Source organism: Podarcis filfolensis (genome assembly GCF_964270895.1).
Source record: "Podarcis filfolensis genome assembly, chromosome: 2".
Taxonomy (NCBI): Eukaryota; Metazoa; Chordata; class Lepidosauria; order Squamata; family Lacertidae; genus Podarcis; species Podarcis filfolensis.
Window position 1 is genome coordinate 9,568,864 of NC_139605.1, and position 20,210 is coordinate 9,589,073.

The window sequence follows — 20,210 nt, forward strand, 5'->3', positions numbered from 1 at the left end:
GCTTTCAAACAGAGGGAACCAAATTATCCTCCAGCTCCTCTGCACTAGAGCCCTCTGCTGGTCCAGCTCAGGGAAAGGCCCTCTCATTAGTGCATGATGACCTCTTGTTTATTTATTTCCTAGATCTATAAATTTGCAAGGGACCACGAGGGTCATCTAGTCCAACCCTCTGCAATGCAGGAATCTTTAACCCAACATGGGGCTCAAACCCATGGCCCAGAGATAAAGTCTCATGGTCTACCGACTGAGCCATCCCTGTTTGTTCTCCCACATCTTAAGGACCACATTCAAAACCATACATTTAAAGCACGACCCCACTTTAAATAGCCAAGTCTTTGCCCGCAAAGAATTCCGGGAACTGTAGTTTTCTTCCGGGTTCTGAATTCACCTCAGAGAATTATAATTCCCAGAGCAGTTTAACAACCAAACTGTCTCCCCAGGGAACTCTGGAAATTGTAGCTCTGTGAGGGGAATAGGGGGTCGCCTAACAAACTCTCAGTGTCTTTAGCAAACGACAGTTCCCAGTATTTTTTTGACCCTTTAAAGTGGCAACATAGTGCTTTAAATGTGTAGTGTGGAGGCAGACATCATCTATTCTAAAGGACCAGAGATCTCTCATCCTTCAGAATAACTTCAGAAAGGGGACTTGCCACCAAAGTGGCAAGATTGTGAATTAAAACTATACTGTCAAGCCCTAAGAAAAAATGCTGGAATTATCCATTCCCCCAACCTATTATTCATTATGGATTTATTCATCACCTTACATATATATAAGGCAACTTCCATTAAAAAACCACGATTCAAGCATATTGCATTAAAAAAAACCAGCTCGGGAACAGTGTATTTGTTTCTTTATTAAAAATGACATGTCACTTAATTGTTGAAACCTCTAAGTGATTTACATGGAACATGAAAAGCAATTAGCAGCCAAAGTCAGTAGTCAAAAACTAGTTGACATAAAAAAAAACAACCCACCACACCCAAGTATTTATTTTTTAAACCAGGAGTTAAAAATACATGGCTGGCATTCACTTTCCCTCAGAGCAGACCTATTAAAATGAATAAATATGACTAAGTTAGTTCCATTAACTTCAGTAGTTGAATACCACCACAGTTGAACTATGACATTTGCTCCCACAGGAGGAAGTGATGGACAACAAAATGGATGGCTTTAAAAGATCGGACAAATTGACAAGGCTATCAGACAGCTCTTGTGCTCAGATCCTGCTTGGTTTCCCACAGGCATCTGGGTGGCCACTGAGAGAACAGGATGCTGGACTAAGATTGGCCACTCTGGCCTCATCCAGAAGGCTCTTCTTATGTTCTTAGCAGCTGAAGGGCCACCTATTAGCGCACGCGTGCACACACACACACACACACACACACTCCTGGCCTTAGTAAGTGATGGCTCCCCTGCCACAGGATTTCCCCAATCAATGCTACTTCAGGGTATATGCTGCTTGAGGTGCACTTAGGGGTAATTGTTCTTATAGACACAAATTCATTTCCCGGGAGTCATGATAACTGCATGCCACCTCCAGCATCAGAGGCCACATGCCTCTGGTTGACACTAGTTGCTGGGAAGCAACAATTGGAAGAGGGCTGATGGGCTTCCCAGTGGCATCCGCTTGGGAAACAGGATGCTCCAGTAGTGGGAAGAAGACCCAGAGCCTGGGGAGTGGTGGTGGGACAACGATGAGTGGTCAGAGGGAGGAGATTGGGAAGAGAAGGTGTCAGAAGCTGAGGAAGCAACAGGGCTTAGTGAGCTGGGAGACACAGAGGCAGAGAGCAGTCCAGAATCAGGGACAGAAGCCGAAGCAGGAGGGTGGGATGAGGGAAGCTGAGAAGCAGAGAAGGGTCAGGCTGGGGAAGTGCCACGGGTTTCTCCCCTTCCTGCTGTGACGAGCTCCCTTTCCCCCTAGTTTCCCAGAACCAAAAGAGGCACAAAAAGGGCGGAGGAGAGAGTGGTGATGCACAGACTCAGTCTTCGATTGCTTGGGGAAAACCCTGGATTTGGCAGCTATGGGGAGGCAGAAACCTTCAGTCTCAGCAACTGCTTCATGGGAGCAAGACCTACCAGGGATGCGTTGCTGTGCTCATGAGGCCTGACACTCTGCCAGGTTGGTGCAGATCATGTTTTTGCTATTAAAGAGTTAATGGCAACTTGCACAGTGTGATTGACTGCTGGCTCGCTCCTGACACTATGTTCTCATGAGAAAGGATAGGCTGAGGTTGGTGGGACAGTGCCCCATTCACCCTGATGGACTAGTCTCCACTGGCACCAGCCCTCGAAAATAGGAGCGTCTAGACCAGCTAGCTGGCAAAGAGGCTTAGTAGGCTTCTTGGGGCAGAGCACTTCACAGTTGTCATGGTCTGAATCCCAGCACTGCACCACTTCACTTCCTAGAGGGGCTCAGAGTAATGCCTCCATCTGCATCCGGCAAAATCCATACAGGAGGAGATGATCGTGCAGACAGAGACCCGAGTGACTGCTGAAGGTATAGGACTACCAGAGTCCGGGACGTTTGTTCCATGTTTCTACCTCGCGTGGATTCTCACGTGGGCCTTCAGTTTCGAACTCTGGTTGAAGCATTTCCCGCACTCGCCGCACCTGTACGGCTTCAGGCCCTTGTGTATCCGGACGTGGGAGACGAGGCTGCCCTTGACGTTGAAGGTTTTCCCGCAGTCCGAGCACTGGAAGGGCTTCTCTCCCGTGTGGATCCTCTGGTGTCTGACGAGGTCGGAGTTCATGCCAAAGGACTTCCCGCAGTCCGAGCACTCAAAGGGCTTCTCCCCCGTGTGGACCCGGTGGTGGCGGATGAGGTCGTAGTTCATCCGGAAGAACTTGCCGCAGTACGAGCATCCGTACGGCTTCTCTCCCCGGTGGATTCGGTAGTGCCGGAAAAGCCCGTACTTAGTGCTGAAGGATTTGCCGCAGTCCAAGCAACCATACGGCTTCTCCCCCGTGTGGGTCTTGTGATGTCGGATGAGCTTGTCCTTTGTGCGGAAGGCCTTCCCGCACTCCATGCATTTAAAGGGTTTCTCTTCTGCCTCGGTCCTCTCGCTCGCCTTGGAGTTAGAAGTCCGTCTGTATTCGGTCAGGGTCACAGGCCTCTCCCCAGTAAGAAGTCCACTCAGTCCTTGGTAAAGGCCCACGCTAGGAATGAGCTGATCCATCTTCTGCCTCGGACAGCTTGCCTGTTGTTGCCTCCATGGCCCACGCAGACCCTCATTCGATCCCGCCTGCTTGCAGGGCTTGAGCCCATTGTCTGTCTCTCTCTCCTCCAGCATCCCTTGCGGTTCTTGCTCAGAGCTTTCTTGCCCGTGATCCTCTTTCTGCATCACATACTGCTTACCTGAAGGAAGGAGAGAGATGAAATATAAGAACATAAACACCTTAGGTATCAGGTACTGTACCAGGCAAAGGGCCTTCTCGGTAGTGGCGCCCACCCTGTGGAACGCCCTCCCATCAGATGTTAAGGAAATAAACAACTATCTGACTTTTAGAAGTCATCTGAAAGCAGCCCTGTTTAGGGAAGTTTTTAACGTTTGATCTTTTATCGTGTTTTTAATATTCTGTTGGGAGCCGCCCAGCCAGATGGGCAGGGTAAAAATCATCATCATCATCTTCATCATCATCATCACCTCTTCCCATACAAAACAACCTGGACCCTGCGCTTGTCAGCTGAGGCCCTTCTTTATGCCCCCCTTCCAAGAGAAGTTCAGAGGGTGGCAACAAGAAAATGGGCCTTTTCTGTGGTAGCTCCCCGACTATACAATGCTCTACAGTTAGCATGGAGTAATCCCTGTTTAGTGAAGTTTTTAATGTTTGATGTTTTATTCTGTTTTTAAGCTGTTGGGAGCCGCCAGATGGGCAGGGTATAAATATTATTGTTGTTGTTGTTGTTGTTGTATTACTTACCCCCTGAGCCGGCATTTCCTCCACACTCATGTTTCACCACGTTCCAGATCTGCCTGCCTGCATCTCCCAAAGTAGTTGCCTCATCTGGGACATTCACAATCACCTTCTGAAAGAGACCCGGGCCCTGAAACAGCAGGGGTCATGTTGTTCAATGATTTGTGTTATTCACAGCATTTAGACACACTTTGTGTAGACCAGAGTTCTTCAAGCTTAGGTCCCCAAAAGTTGCTGGAATACAAATCCCATCATCCCTCGTTGTTGGCTAAGATGGCTGTGGATGATGGGATTTGTAGTCCAAACAACATCCGAGGCTCACGTTTTGAAGAACACTGCGATAACTGGGCAAGATGTATCAACTGTTTGACACAACCTTTGGTTCTTGATCTCGCTACCAGCTATGGATAGTTCAGGATTCCCAGGATGCAAACAGCCTCCTATAAGGATACTTGGTTTAAATGTCTGAAGTTGTTTTAACAGACAATGCAAACATAACATATATGCTGTGGGAGTGTCAGCATGCCTTTGGAGACAAATCCTGCATCATATAAATTCAATGACAGGAGAAAACTCTCCCCCAGTTGATTATTTTTTATTTGATTGAGGGGGAAATATCTGCAAAACAACAGCCTTTAAAAAACAAACAAACCAACGAACAAAAGCAACCCTTGTGATAGCAGCCAGAGCAGTCTGGGCTCGAAAGTGTAAAGATTATCAGGTCCAATTATATGGGAATGCCTATGGAAATGTCTTAAATTTGCAAAAATGCACAAATCAATTGATTTGATTCATAAGAGGAGCGGTATATTTTATAACACAACGTCTGTTGAGAGATGGGCGTTTTTTGTGAATCACTGCAACACAAATTTTGGAAATACAGTGGTACCTCTGGTTGCGAACGGGATCCGTTCCGGAGGCCCGTTCGCAACATGAAAAGAACACAACCAGCAGCGGCGCCTCTGCGCACGCACGGGTTGCGATTTGCTACTTCTGCGCATGCGCGTGACGTCATATTGCGCATTTGCGCAAGCGACGAAACCCGGAAATAACCCTTTCCGGTACCTCCGGGTCGTCGAGGGACGTAACCTGAAAGAACATAACATGAAGCGGACATAACATGAGGTATGACTGTCTTAGACTGGAAACTTTGTTGACTTTGATTTGTGCATATTTTGAAGTACAAATTATTATTATTATCATTATTATAAAAGAAAGGAAACAGCCTCACCTGCTCTTCCCAACTCCCTGCCTCCCCCTGAGCCGGCAAGAAATTCTCCGCCAGGGCCACCGCCTGGGCACAGGTTGCAGGAGCCTGATCCTTCACCTGACTCTGGATCCCTCGAGGCAGGACATCCAGGAACTGCTCCAAGACCAGCAAGTCCAGGATCTCCTCTTTGGTACGTCTCTCCGGTTTCAACCACTGGCGGCAAAGCTCCCAGAGCCGGCTGCAGGCCTGGCGGGGGCTCTCGGCCTGGTGGCAATGCGACTGCCTAAAGCGTTGCCGGTGGCCCTCTGTGCTGAGGGCCTCCTTCTCCTCCTTTACTTTGGTGTAGGGGCCCTTTTCTCGCAGATCGAGCTGGACACGGACCTGGCGGCTCGCCCCGTTGAGGATCGGAAGGAGGTACCCTTCTTTTGGAGGCTGGCTGGCTGCAGTAATGGCCTCAAAAGGGGCTAGGGAAGTCCTCAGGTCTGCCCAGGGAGCCAATTCCGCCAGCTGCGAGCTCCCCGCCTCAGAGTGGGGTGACTCCATCGCCTTGAGGAAGGCCTGCCACTGGGCCTCCCAGACCTGCTGCAGGCCCTCGCACCCTGCAGGTCCCGCCTGAGCAGAAGGGTGGGGCTTTTTCCTCAGTCCCTTGGATCCCATCTCAGACTTCGGACCCGCTGGGTCCTTCCTCTCTGTTTTCACACCCAGCTTCAATTCCTGATCCAGCACCGCCTGGAAGCGGAGATCTGGGGCCGGCAGCTCCCCTTCCCTCCCTTCCGCCATTTGGGAACTGGAGCTCTGGCAGTTGGGAAGGGTAGATGGAATTCGAACTCAGAGCAGCGCTTCCGCCCTGATGGCTAATGCAGGAGAGGAATCCAGCCAATCGGATTAGTGCACCCAGCTACTGCGGTATGACAAAGAGAGTTCAGAGGGATACAGGGCAGAGCTATCTCTGCAACAGTGCTTGGGAGCTACCCTTGGCCACGGATGGGATATCCAAGAGCTTTCTGCCGGAAAAAAAAAGAGCAATCTGTTAAGTTGTTTCAAACTGTTTTTAATATTTTTTTTAAAATTTATTTAATCATTTTTTCAATACAAACAACAATCGCAAAAGACACATACAACAAAAACCATAATAACACTAATAACACAATTTGACAATTCAAATTTGAATACTGATATACCTATGACTGGGATGCGGGTGGCGCTATGGGTTAAACCACAGAGTCTAGGACTTGCTGATCAGAAGGTCAGCGGTTTGAATCCCCGCGACGGGGTGAGCTCCCGTTGCTCGGTCCCTGCTCCTGCCAACCTAGCAGTTCGAAAGCACGTCAAAGTCCAAGTAGATAAATAGGTATCGCTCCGGCGGGAAGGTAAATGGCATTTCCGTGAGCTGCTCTGCTTCGCAAGAAGCGGCTTAATCATGCTGGCCACATGACCCGGAAGCTGTATGCCTGTTCCCTCGGCCAGTAAAGCAAGATGAGTGCTGCAACCCCAGAGTCAGTCACGACTGGACCTAATGGTCAGGGGTCCCTTTACCTTTACTATACCTATGACTACACCTTTTTAACAATATTTCCCCACCTCTCCTCCCCTTACTTCCCACCACTGTTTTTTAATATTGTTGCTGTAACCCATCCTGGACCTTAGCATGAAGGACAGATAATATTAATAATAATAATAATAATAATAATAATAATAATAATAATAGTGCAGAATGTTTCCCTGCAAAGTAACAGTAGTGGGGATCTCTGGAAAACACATTTTTGGTGAAAACTCTCTGGAATCTAGCTGTTTAAAACCGCCTTATCTTAACAGCAAGCCGAGAAGGTAGGATAAGCTGAGAGATGGTGACTTACCCCAGGCAGGCTGGTGAGCTTCGGAAGTGAAGGGGGAACTGGATGCCAGTTTTGAGTCCAGTGCTTCGGCTCAACACACCAGAACTGGTAAGGCAAGCAGGTGAAAGTAATGCAAATAAAAATAAAAATCATATATACAATAATGAACATAAGAACCTGCTGGATCAGGCCAAAGATCCATCTATTCATAAAACTGTAGAGTTGGAAGGGAACTTAAAAATGGAAAGCATAATGCTGGTGGTCAACAAAAGAGGTTTAAAGATTCTCTCAAGGCAAATAAAAAAATATGCAGTATAAACACTGACAACTGGGAAACATTGGCCTGCAAGTGCTCCAGTTGGAGAACAGCTTCTACCAAAGGTGTCATTTGACGCAAGGGAGAAATGTGCTAGGAGGAAGGCACGTTTGGCAAATCCACACCGTGATCAACTCCCGCCCGGAAACCAACGTCCCCACTGTGGAAGGACGTGGGGATCCAGAATTGGCCTCCCCAGTCACTTACGGACTCACTGTTAAGACTGTGTTCATGGAAGACAATCTTACTCGGCTACGAGTGATCGCCAAAGAAGTCCAACATCCTGTTCTCACAGCGGTCAACGCAAAGCCTGAAAGCAGGACTGGTGCGCCGGAGCACAATTCTCCTCACTTGCGATTCTCAGCAGCTGAACTTCAGTCATCCCGCCTGACTGTGGAGGTAGGAAACAGCCGTCATGGCTAGTAGCAATAGATAGCCTTATCATCCACGAATTTACCTAACCCTTTTAAAAAGTCATCCAAGTCGGTGGTTATCATTACAGCTTGTGGGAGGGAGTTCCACAGTTTAACGATGAGCTGTGTAAACGAGTCCTTCCTTTTGCCCGTTCCGAAACCTCCAACATTCCGCTTCATTAGATGCCCCTGACTTCTAGCGTTACGAGTGAGAAGAACCGCTCCCAGCCACAATTTTTCTGCAAAATGCCTAATTTTACACACCTCTGCCATGCCTCCTTCAGACAAGGCACCATCGCCATCTAGTGTCACACTGTATATTGCATTTAAAACACACTTAAAATGTTTTATTTGTGGCTGTATAGCTGAACCCATAATCACCAACCTGGTGCCCTCCAGATCATAGAACCGTAGAGTTGGAAGGGACCCTGAGGGTCATCTAGTCCAACCCCCTGCAATGCAGGAATAAACTCAGCTAAAGCATCCATGACAGATGGCCATCCAACCTCTGCTTTAAAACCTCCAAGAAAGGGGAGTCCACCATCTTCTGAAGGGAGTCCATTACAATACTGAGCTGGAGGGTAAATGCTTCAGCTGACAGGACAGTTTGCAACATTAAAATAAATAATAATAATAATAATGATAATAATAATAATATTACAGTAAAAACATAATGGGGGGGGACAATTTAAAATGTAGGTTAAAATGCAATTTAAAATGCAGCCTCATTTTAAAAAGTAGTCCATAGATCAAAACCTTAAGGGGAGGGAAACATACGGGTCAGACTGAGTCCAAACCAAAGGCCAGGCGGAACAGCTCTGTCTTGCAGGCCCTGTGGAAAGATGTCAAGTCCCGCAGGGCCTGCAAGACACTTGTGACAGAGCGTTCCAGCAAGTCGGGGTCAGTTCTGAAAAGGCCCTGGCCCTAGTTGAGACCAATCTAATCACCTTGCGACTTGGGACCTCCGAAATGTTGTCATTTGTGGACCTTAAGGTCCTCCGCGGGGCATACCAGGAGAGGCGGTCCCGTAGGGACGTGGGTCCTAGGCTGCATAGGGCAATAAGCAGCAATTAATCATCGAGATCCTACTTTCCAATGGGTTTTTTAAAGATATGAACACACACAACCTCCCAAGGGAGACCGTTCCTCTGTCAAGGGATTTTGGACTGATGGAAGTTGTAGCCCAAAACGCCTGGAGCGGAAGACAGCAGGCTGGCGAAGGCAGGGGCTGGAGGGACAAGTCATTTGACTTCTACATAGAATCACAGAGTTGGAAGGGTCCCTGAGGATCATCTAGTCCAACCCCGGCAATGCAGGTTACAACCAGAGCCAGTCTCCCCAATTTCCTATCCTTTAGGCGGAGGGTCTGCAAAGGTCCCCCTCTCTGTTCTTCCACCCTCCAACCTCTTTGCATCCCCACGCTCCCCCCCCCAATATAAAAGCTGGATGGATATATATATATATATCCGACATCATTTCTCTTTTTGCACCTTCGGCTCACCGCTGCTTGGATTTCAGCAGCCTCCAACTCCCGCCTGCATCCAGAGAGCCATTTCGCTTTCCGGATAGAGGGGACGGAAAAGTCACGAGCTCCCCACCCCCGACCTCTCTATGGTAGCGACATCCCACCGACTCCCCCCCTCCCCAAATTTCCCCCCTCCCCTTCCTCTCTAGGAACCCCGATCTCGACTGCTGGATTTAACCATTACAGGACCAAACACAAGAAGCTCCTTCTCTGTGTGGGTCAGATCCCAGGTGGTTCTTTTCCTGCCTGCTTCACGGATGCGTTTTGGCGCATAGGTTTGTTTTCGTTTGCATTTCACAACAGAGCATCTATACTGCTTGTTGTGATGCCTCCTCCAAAAGCGGTTTAGGTCTTTTGAGAGAGAGAAAGAGAGATAATGCTGCCAATTGCTGCAATGAATCACAGAATCGTAGTTGGAAGGGATCCCCCAAGGGTCATCCAGTCCAACCCCTTGGACTGCAGGAAGCTCGGCTAAAGCATCCATGACAGATGACCCTCCAACCTCTGTTTAAAAACTTTCAAGGAAGGAGAGTCCACCACCTTCTGAGGGAAACCGTTCCACTGTCTAACAGCTCTTACTGTCAGAAAGTTCTTCCTGATGTTTAGTTGGACTCTCCTTTTTTATAACTTGAAGTCATTGGTCCTTCCCTCCAGAGCAGCAGAAAACAAGCTTGTTCCCTCTTCCATGTGATAGCCATTGGGATATTTGAAGATGGCTATCATATCTCCTCTCAGTCTCCTCTTTTCCAGAAGAGTTTGGATTTGATATCCCGCCTTTCACTCCCCTTCAGGAGTCTCAAAGCGGCTCACATTCTCCTTTCCCTTCCTCCCCCACAACAAACACTCTGTGAGGTGAGTGAGGCTGAGAGACTTCAGAGAAGTGTGACTGGCCCAAGGTCACCCAGCAGCTGCAGGTGGAGGAGCGGAGACGCGAACCCGGTTCACCAGATTACGAGTCCGTTGCTCTTAACCACTACACCACACAGCTAAACATACTCAGTTCCTTCAACCATTCCTCATAAGGCTGTTTCCAGACCCTTGATCATCTTGGTTGTCCTCTTCTGCACACATTCCAGCTTGTCAACAACCTTCTTAAATTGTGGTGCCCAGAATTGGACACTGTATTCCAGGTATGTTTTGACCAAGGCAGAATAATTTGTATTAAAGTTTGCTTCTCTGCACCTGTGTGATCTGTGCACATCATGATGCAGGATTTAGGCTGCCAACTTTGTACAGTGGTACCTCGGTTTTAGAACAGTCCTGTTCGGAACAATTCGGTTTATGAACTCCGCAAAACCGGAAGTAGTGTCCCGGTTTGCGAACTTTACCTCAGTCTAAGAACGGAATCCGAAAGGTGGAAGGGCACCGGTGGCAGGAGGCCTCATGAGGGAAAGTGCGCCTCGGTTTAAGAACAGTTCCGGTTTAAGAATGGACTTCCGGAATGGATTAAGTTCGTAAACTGAGGTACCACTGTATTTAAAAAGTCAGGGTTGCAGGGCTGCAACTAATAAGGCCACCATCTGCACTGTAAATTCAAAGCCGTATCATACCACTTTAAACAGGCATGGCTTCCCCCAAAGAATCCTGGGAAATGTAGTTTGTTAAGGATGCTGCATTAGGAGACCCTGGCTCACCTCTTACAGCTACAATTCCTAGAATTCCCTGGGAAGAGGAATTGACTGTTAAACCACATTGGGAACTGTAGCTCTGTGAGGGTAGCAGGGTGTCTCTTGACAACCCTCAGCACCCTCAACAAACTACAATTCCCAGGATTCCTTAGAGGAAGCCATGATCATTTAAAGTGGCATGACAGTGCTTTAAATGTATAGTGTAGGTGGAGCCTAGGACCTGGGGAAAGCTCACCGAATCCGTCATTGTGTCTCTCCTAGCCTGACCTACCTCACAGGGTTGTTGTGAGCTTCTCAGAAGGAAGGATGGGGGAAATAATATGTTTGTGTTTGTTCCTGTAGGCATTTGCCTGGTCTTTAGCTTGAACAAGAAACATTTCATGCATTTATACAAAGACTTAATATTACCCTCTTGGCATCTGACCATTCAGGAGCTTTAAGCCCAGTGTGAGGCTCTTGCTAGGCTCCAACTCACCTCAGATCCATCCTTGTTGTTCAGCAGCATCTGGAAGACAATGGTTCTGCCAACTCCAGGTTCAGATGCCATAGACCTCAGAATATCAGCTGTCTGCCAGGGATTGCTGGCAGCCTGGTTCACACATTCCCTTAAACCACAATTAAACTAAACTATGGTTTAAACAACAGGAGCTTTGTTCCTCCCCCATCCCAGCTGCTGCCAGGGAAACAAACCATGGTTCTGGCTCACTGTTTCCCTCAAGCAAAGCATGAGTGGTAAGTCAAGAACAAGGGTCCCTTCCAGCCATCCTCCTTATTGCGCATTCTTGATTATTTCTGCTCATGATGGTATTGGGTGGTTAAACACGATCACACCTTCACTTAAGCATACTGCTGCATATGGAATACCATATTTACACGAATCTAATGCGACATTGGTACGTGGGTGGCGCTGTGGGTTAAACCACAGAGCCTAGGACTTGCCGATCAGAAGGTCAGCGGTTCGAATCCCCACGACGGGGTGAGCTCCTGTTGCTCGGTCCCTGCTCCTGCCAACCTAGCAGTTCGAAAGCATGTCAAAGTGCAAGTAGATAAATAGGTATCGCTCCAGCGGGAAGGTAAATGGCGTTTCCGTGCGCTGCTCTGGTTCACCAGAAGCGGCTTAGTCATGCTGGCCACATGACCCGGAAGCTGTACGCCGGCTCCCTCGGCCAGTAAAGCGAGATGAGCGCCGCAACCCCAGAGTCGGTCACAACTGGACCTAATGGTCAGGGGTCCCTTTACCTTTAATGTGACGTTGAATCTAATGCGCACCTCAGTTTTCAAAACCTTGAAACCCAAAATGTATTTACTGGCGAATGTAAATGCTCCATCAAACCCTAATTTTCGCGACGTATTTTGGCCAAAAAAAGGTGCTCATTACATTCAGATAAATACAGCAGGTACAGATTCCTGCTGAAATCCTGTAATAATAATAATTTTTTGCAATATGTTCTGATTTATTTTCGGACCCCATTTTTTTCTTTTTGCAAGTGCCCCTCCAGACAGCATTAATGCAGTAACACTGGGGAAGTATCCCAGAACAACTCATACTATGGAGTGATCCAAGATAATCTCACCGCTAATATGTCAATGGTCACATCCACAACCATGACTTTACCCTATTTTCAACAGTCATGGCTTCCCTTTTGAAATCTTGGGAACTGTAGTTTAAGGGTGCTGGGGATTGTGGCTATGTGAGGGGTCTCCTACCAGCTCTCAAGCACACTTAACAAACTACAGAGGATGGAGAAAGGCTCCCATCAGCCCCAGCCAGCATGGCCAATGGTCAGGGATGATGGGAATTGTAGTCCAACAACATCTGGAGGGTCACAGGTTCCCCAGCCCGCGCCAGAAATTTAAGCTATATTCTCCATAGTCAGTGAAACTGTCGTTTCCTCCTCCTCCTCCTCCTCTCTGCTTTCCCTTCGGTTCTTCAAAGTGGCTGAAGGGTTGTTTGTTTTTTCCAAGTTTTTTACATGTCTACTCACAGGTAAAGACCACTGAGTAAAGTGGAATGTTTTTCCAGATACTTTTCATGTTGGCGACACACTTTTGAGACATGCATTATTTTGTGATATGATTATTCAGCTTTACTAGCAAACCGGAGGTTAAACTAACCCTTTTCCAGCCCTGGGAGGAGTGCAGGGAGTGTTTGTGCGACATACTTACACACTGCAGCCAAAACACCAATGTGTCGCGACACACTGTTTGGAAAGCCCTGGCGTATAGGATTTCAGCCTGATCTCTAGAATGACCCTTGATATAAATGAAAAAGGAAGTAATCTTTTAATGGTGTTACAGGACACATTATACCCAATTATTCAATGTAACATCTTTCCTGTGTCAGCTATGCAGTGAGGTTGCATCCAATTTCTCTTTCCCTAAACTGAACTACCGTAAATTGTGTCAACGCACAAACAATCCACACAAATGACAGATTAAAACAGGTAAGGTTTTGGACGTTACCTAAAATTGAACCACCCCAACTACCTGTAAAAGTGAGTAAAAACAAAGCTATTTCAGAAGGCAGCCTTATAATATAAAAAGCATATTTTTTTCAAATATGTAGCCTCAGGGCTTCCTCGCCATAGCACAGGGGTTCTAGCTTGAATAAAACATGGGGGAGGCAGGTAAGCCCTGCCCTACATAATCGATCACATGATGTGGTGTGCACACACCATTTCAATTGCGATGCCCATCAACTTTGGGGGGACCTGGTCCCCTGAAATATTTTATGGAGTGGGGAGGGGGTGAAGACACCTTGGCCCCTAGAAATTGGCTCCTATGCCACAGCAATATCAGGAATACCTTAGAAGTCGTCTTAAAACCACCAGTTTGTCATTTCTAACAAGACAGACAATACTTGAGATGTTTAGCAAAATATCTAAATTAAGTCCAAATGGAATCACTGGTGACGCAACAGCTTCAAACCATAACTTCCCCTGACCTGAGTAACAGCAGTCCTCAGGTTGTTTTCTTCCTTCTCCCCTGAGGGCAAGGTGGTTCTCCATTAGCCCCTGTGGTGGCGTTCAGGTGAGGGAGCAGATTGAAAGAATTATGATCTCATCTACCACAGAAAAGATACTTGTTCACTAACAAATAAATTAAAAAACCCCTCATGATCTCTTTCCACAATCAGAGCCTTTAAAAGTCCTCCCTTCTAATGAATATTATCTGATGTGATATCCTCATTCTACCTCTGGGTTATTTCCTCTATAAAGGCCGATACGCAAATGCTTGTCACAACATGGCGACTTCATAGGAGTTCTCCTCAGTGTGGACTCTCTTATGCTGGCTAAAAGCCGTGGGGTCCATGAAACTTTCCCCACACACCAAGCAAGTCTATGGCTTCTCCTCCTGTCTGTGTGTTTGCATGTGCTTGACAAGAGTTTTTCTGTGAGCGAAGCTCTTCCTGCATTCCGAGCACTTATGAATCCGCTCTCCCGTGTGGATCTGCTGGTGTTGGAGGAGGCGAGAGCTGACGCCAAAGCTTTTCCCGCAATCTGCACATTTGTAGGGTTTCTCCCTCGTGTGGGTTAGCTGATGTCGGATGAGGCAAGAGCTGAGGTTGAAACATTTCCCGCAATCCGCGCACTTGTACGGCTTCTCCCCCGTGTGGATTCTCTCATGTACAACAAGGCTCCCCTTCTGACTGAACGTTTTCCCGCACTCTGCGCATCTGTAGGGCTTCTCTCCCGTGTGGGTCCTCTGGTGCCGAACAAGGTCGTGTTGTATAATGAAGGATTTCCCGCACAGCGAACACTCGTAGGGTTTCTCCCCCGAGTGGAACTGTATGTGCGACATGAAGTTTCCGATCCAGCGGAATCTTTTGCCACAGTCCGAGCATTCGTACGGTTTTTCTCGTGTGTGAAGTCGCTGGTGCTCGACGAGTTTAGAGTTCACGCTGAAGGATCTCCCACAGTCCAAGCACTTGCACGGCTTCTCTTTCGTGTGGGTTTTCTCGTGGGCTACGAGGTTCCCTTTGAGGGAGAACTTTTTCCCGCACGCTGAGCATTTGTAGGGCTTCTCGCCCGTGTGGCTTCTCACGTGTGTGACCAGGTTGCACTTCTTGCTAAAGCTTTTGCCGCACTCGGAGCATTTGTACTGCGTCTCCCCCGTGTGGGTTCTGTAATGCCTGATAAAGTCAGCGTTCATACTAAAGGATCGCCCGCACTCCAGGCATGTGTACGGTTTCTCCCCTGTATGGTTTCGGCGATGTCTGACAAGATCGGCGTTTTTACAGAAGGACTTCCCGCAGTCCGAGCACTTATAGGGCTTGTCCTCAGTGTGGAGTCTCTGATGAATGACAAGGTTTCCTTTCTGAGAAAAGCTCTTCCCGCAGACCGCACAGGCGAACGGTTTCTCTCCAGTGTGCATTCTCAGGTGAGCGACCAGGTGGCTCTTCGTTCCACAGCTCTTCCCACAGTCCGAGCATTCGTACATTTTGTCTCCCGTGTGGGTTCTGTAATGCCTAACGAAGTCGGAGTTCATGCTGAATGACTTCCCGCAATCGGCGCATTTGTACGGCTTCTCCCCGGTGTGGTTTCGGTGGTGCCTGGTGAGGTCAGCGTTCTTACAGAAAGACTTCCCACATTCTGAGCATTTGTATGGTTTCTCTTCCATGTGGATCCTCTCGTGGACCGCAAGGTGCCCTTTCTGAGAGAAGCTCTTACCACACGCTGAGCACCCGTACGGTTTCTCCCCCGTGTGGGTTCTCTGATGGCTAATAAGGTGAGAATTCATGCTGAAAGACTTTCCGCAGTCTGGACACTTATGTGGTTTCCCTTCCATGTGGGTGCATGTAGACCTTGGAGAGTCCATCTCACATTCGGTCAAAGCCACTTGCTTGTCATTTTCCTCAATCTCCTCCTTGGCCGCGATGGCATCTAAATCTTTGAAGTTTTTAGCACACAGAATGGGCTCATCCATGTCTGTTTCTGGATGCCTTTGCCTTCTGCCTTCACTCCATGCTGAGGGACCCTCTCTTTGGTGGATATCACAGTTTGTTTCCTTAGCCAAGGGCTTTTGTGCACATGATCCTGGCTATCTTCTCTGCTCAGAGTTTCCTTATAGAAGAAAGAAAAAATCCTGAGTGAGTCCTAAATCTGGAGGTTGCAAAACCGAAGGTCCTCCAGACGTTGCTAACTATATCTCCTGTCACCCCTGATCATTGGCAATGCTGATAAGCTCTGTTAGTAAAGCATGAGACTCCTAACCTCAGGGTCAGGGATTCAAGACCCAAGTTGGGCAAAAGATTCCTTCATTGCAGAGGGCTGGACCTTTGTGGTCCCTTCCAACTCTACAATTCTATGATGCTATGATGGGAGTTGAAGGCCAAATCCACACCACACATGCCACTCCTAACAACAGCTGTGGCCTCTCTCAAATAATCATGGGAACTGTCCTCTGCCCATGGTGGGGCGAGCTGTTAGAGGAGACCCTCTGTCCCCCCCACAGAACTACAATTTCCCGAGCAGTTAAAACAATCAATCTTCCTTCCCAGAGTACTTGGGAAATTGCTCTGGGACGTATTTCCAAGTTAACATGCATAGGACTAATGTGGATGGCTTTAAAAGAGGGTTAGGTAAATTCAGGGAGGATAAAGCTATCAGTAGCTACTCACCCTGATGGCTATGCTTTGCCTCTAGCCCAGGGGTCAGCAACCTTATTCAGCCGTGGGCTGGTCCACCGTCCCTCAGACCATGTGGTGGGCCGGACTATATTTTGAAAAGAAAAAAAAATGAACAAATTCCTATGCCCCACAAATAATCCAGAGATGCATTTTAAATAAAAGGACACATTCTACTCATGTAAAAACACGCTGATTCCTGGACCGTCGCGGGCCGGCTTTAGAAGGCGATTGGGCTGCATCTGGGACCCGGCCCTTAGGTTGCCTGCCCCTGCTCTAGTCAAAGACAGAATGCCAGTTCCTTCACAAGTGCTGTTGTGTGAGTGGCAGTTGCCCTCCAGAGCTTCAGGCAGGGGACATTCCCAGCCCCACCTGGGATTGACCCTGGTGCCTTCTGAATGCAAAAGAGATGTTCTTTCTCTGTTTTCTGAGCTAGCACCCTTCCCCTCCAGATGCTTTGAACTGCAATTCCTATCAGCCCCAGTCAGCATGACCAGTGGTCAGGGATGATGGGAGTTGTAGTCACAACAACATCGCCTGGCTGTGAGTCTTGAAGGCCACTCGCTGCAAGGCCCTTTCCACCTAGCCTAGGGGGCAGGCCCCAGACTCACCAGCTCTACTACAGAGGTGCCTGGTGAGACCAGGAGGAACATCGCTATGCCTGGCAACAAACCCCTATTGGATTCTTTTGCCCCATCTTTTTGTGCCTGCCAAACAGCCATGCCATGCTTATGATAATATTTTATTCTCTTGTTAGTTATGCTGTTATAAATTTGCATTTTATATTTGTTATGTACTGAGTTGAATAGGATCCAAACTGCAGCAGTCTGATTGGTCCTGGAACAATAGGATCCAAAAGGCAGCAGTCTGATTGGTCCTAGAACAATAGGATTCAGAATGCAGCAGTCTGATTGGTCCTAGAACAATGCAGCAGTATGATTGGTTGGCAGGAACCACCCAATCATGGTCCAGATAGAAGTGAATCCACAACCTGATTGGCTTACAGTAGAATTCCAGAATTAGCCAATCATGTGCAGCCCATTGTGTAAATAATGTATATAAAGCAGATACTTTGAGGGGACTTTCATTCATTCCTCCTCACCACTATGAGCTGAATAAAGAGCATGAAATCACTTTGCGACTCTGAGTATATTTCAATATTTGACTTCACTTAGCACTGGTTTTAAAAAAATTAAGATTTTTGTTAACTTTGTTTCTGTTAAATGTATTCTGTAGTAGACCTCCTTTGTAATGTTTTATTTTGAAGATAATATTTTAGTTCTGTTAATTATGTTGCTTTGACTGTATACTCTATATTTGACTTTCTTCAGAAATGTTTGATTCTGGATTATTTTACTGATGTTTTAATATGCTGTAAACCGCTTTGAGATTTTTCTTTAAAATATAAAGCGGTATAGAAATGAAACAAACAAGCAAGCAATCAAACAAACAAACAACATATGCGCACGAGGATGGTGTCTGACATCTCCACCACCTGGGGATCACTGGATCGGGACTGTTTTCACCCAACCCTGTGAAATTCTATCAGTTATATTTTATCTGCTCCATCAGAATGACTTTCTGGAACCCAGTTGCTTTTTTCTGTGCAGCCTGAGCAGGAGCAGTCACCCTTAAGAAAAAGAGGTCGGAATAGGCCAATGCAGTGGATACTTGGGTTGCGAACATGATCTGTGCGGGAGGCACGTTCACAACCTGCAGCATTCACAACCCACAATCTGCACATGAGCGGGTTGCAATTCAGCGCTTCTGCGCATGCGCAAAGCACAATTTAGCGCTTCTGCGCATGTGCGGCTGCCCAAACCTGGAAGTGACCCGTTCCGGTACTTCCGGGTTTCAGCGCGTCCATAACGCAAAAAAACGCAACCTGAAGCGTCTGTATGACAGTATCTCTGTAGACTGGTCCTGGATCAAATGGCTTTTCTTCTTTAAGTTCTCAAAGCTCTTAACCTAGCCTGTCATTTGAAGTAGCCATATGTTTATCTGAGAATCAGTCACAGTCAGTTCATCTTTTGAAAAATAAAACTTTAGAGGCTTCTTGCCCCCAAAAGGGCAACTAAAACATTCCATTTTGGCAACAGCAACCTTGGTTTAAGGAGCCATTTGGCACCTAGCTTATATATTGGAGTTTCTAACCCTGATAAGGAGCACAGGACCACCGGTCCACGTAGCTCAGGACAATGACTGGCAAGGTCGCTCCAGGGTTTCGGGCAACCCTACCAGGATGTGCCCCTGGGGCTTGAACCAGGACCTTCTGCATGCAAAGCGGATGCTCTGCCACTGGCTTACAAAAGAAAGAGGGGAGAGAGGCGCCTATTCCCTATGTATATGAAACCAGAATGCAGCTCTTTCTCCTCCTAAATTTGTCCCCTCCGGGCACCCTTCCCCTCTTGCTCTGCATTGCCGAAACAGGCTCCTGGAGCAGGGCAACTCACCTCCTCCTCCTGCAGCCATTCAAAAGTTGCCCTCCCCTGGACCAAGGAGGCGGGCCAGGAATAGGCCCTTTCCCCATCTGCCTTGCCTAGCATTCCCGGGCCTCTCTAGGAACAAGCCTCTCTCTCACTTTAACGCCTTCTGGAAGTCTGCATGGCAAAAAGCTCACCGCTGCTGGTGCTGTCACCCAGTGCCCTGTGCTACTTGTCTATGGCTTGTCCCCCCAAAAAACAAGCAAAATTCAGAAGTGCTGGTTTTGTTTTGCTGTAGTTGAGATTCCTGCATTGCAGGGGGTTGGACTAGATGACCCTTGGGGTCTCTTCCAACTTTACAATTCTATGATTCTATGACCCTCTGGGCTGCATGAGCAGTTTCTCGCCTGTGTATACAACTCTGCAGCCAAAAATGCCCTAAACTCTTTCATCACAAGCAAAAGGGGAAATTCTAGGTTTTTTTAAAAAAAGCTTTTGTGGACCTAAGGCACCTAATTAAGATTCACTGCATTTATTTGTTAGATAGATAGATATTGAATTTATATACCATCCTACACCTGGGGGTCTCAGGGCGGTTTACAGAATAGATAGATGACAGACAGACAGATAATAGACCCTTCCTACCTACGCGGGTGGCGTTGTGGGTTAAACCACAGTGCCTAGGACTTGCCAATCAGAAGGTCAGCAGTTTGAATCCCCGTGATGGGGTGAGCTCCCATTGCTCGGTCCCTGCTCCTGCCAACCTAGCAGTTCGAAAGCACGTCAAAGTGCAAGTAGATAAATAGGTATCGCTCCGGCGGGAAGGTAAACGGCGTTTCCGTGCGCTGCTCTGGTTCGCCAGAAGTGGCTTAGTCATGCTGGCCACATGACCTGGAAGCTGTACGCCGGCTCCCTCGGCCAATAAAGTGAGATGAGCGTCGCAACCCCAGAGTTGGTCACGACTGGACCTCATGGTCAGGGGTCCCTTTACCTTTTTACAACAAGCCTGAAGTGGCATAAATGGTTCATGCTCTGTCCCAACTTTATCCACTCAACAACCCCGTGAGGTAGGCCAGGCTGAGACTCTGCATCTGGACCGAGGTCACCCACTGATCTTCATAGTGTAGTGGGGTTTTGAATACATATCTCCAAGGGTTCCAGTATTACAGAGTCTCTGTGGGTGGGGCTGTGGGGAGATAATCCTGGATTGACCAGGTCTGCCAATGTTGCAAAATGTTATGAAATGACTTTACTTAAAAATAAACAAAGTGGATCAGCATCATAAACACACTTCAATGTGTCACCACTTTGGTGTGAT

The 20,210-nt window shown here is 47.7% G+C and overlaps 4 protein-coding genes across 8 annotated transcripts in view; 2 read left to right on the forward strand and 2 right to left on the reverse strand.

Annotated features, from left to right (window-relative positions):
* The window catches only part of LOC310756497 (tigger transposable element-derived protein 1-like), a 796,241-nt gene that overhangs the window by 250,680 nt on the left and 525,351 nt on the right, over positions 1–20,210 (forward strand). The window lies entirely within an intron of this gene.
* LOC310757094 (uncharacterized protein) overlaps positions 1–20,210 on the forward strand; it is a 508,648-nt gene that overhangs the window by 246,506 nt on the left and 241,932 nt on the right. The gene's annotated exons all lie outside the window — the stretch shown is intronic.
* Positions 835–9,303, reverse strand: LOC310756776 (uncharacterized protein). 5 transcript variants are annotated; one of them, XM_083601502.1, is made up of 5 exons: positions 9,181–9,303; positions 6,979–7,066; positions 5,148–6,130; positions 3,923–4,046; positions 835–3,356 (listed from the first exon to the last, which is right to left on the reverse strand). In XM_083601502.1, exons 3-5 carry the CDS (start codon positions 5,904–5,906, stop codon positions 2,539–2,541), a joined length of 1,701 nt encoding a protein of 566 aa, XP_083457628.1. In that variant the 5' UTR covers positions 5,907–6,130; positions 6,979–7,066; positions 9,181–9,303; the 3' UTR covers positions 835–2,538. The 5 variants fall into 5 exon arrangements, with proteins under 5 accessions (XP_083457628.1, XP_083457630.1, XP_083457631.1 ...); XM_083601504.1 differs by having other exon boundaries at positions 9,192–9,263; XM_083601505.1 differs by lacking the exon at positions 9,181–9,303 and adding an exon at positions 7,526–7,622 and having other exon boundaries at positions 6,983–7,066.
* On the reverse strand, positions 13,104–19,019 carry LOC310756822 (uncharacterized protein). The gene is made up of 3 exons (XM_083601645.1): positions 18,923–19,019; positions 16,464–16,557; positions 13,104–15,906 (listed from the first exon to the last, which is right to left on the reverse strand). The coding sequence occupies exon 3, from the start codon at positions 15,767–15,769 to the stop codon at positions 14,183–14,185; it is 1,587 nt and encodes a 528-aa protein (XP_083457771.1). The 5' UTR covers positions 15,770–15,906; positions 16,464–16,557; positions 18,923–19,019; the 3' UTR covers positions 13,104–14,182.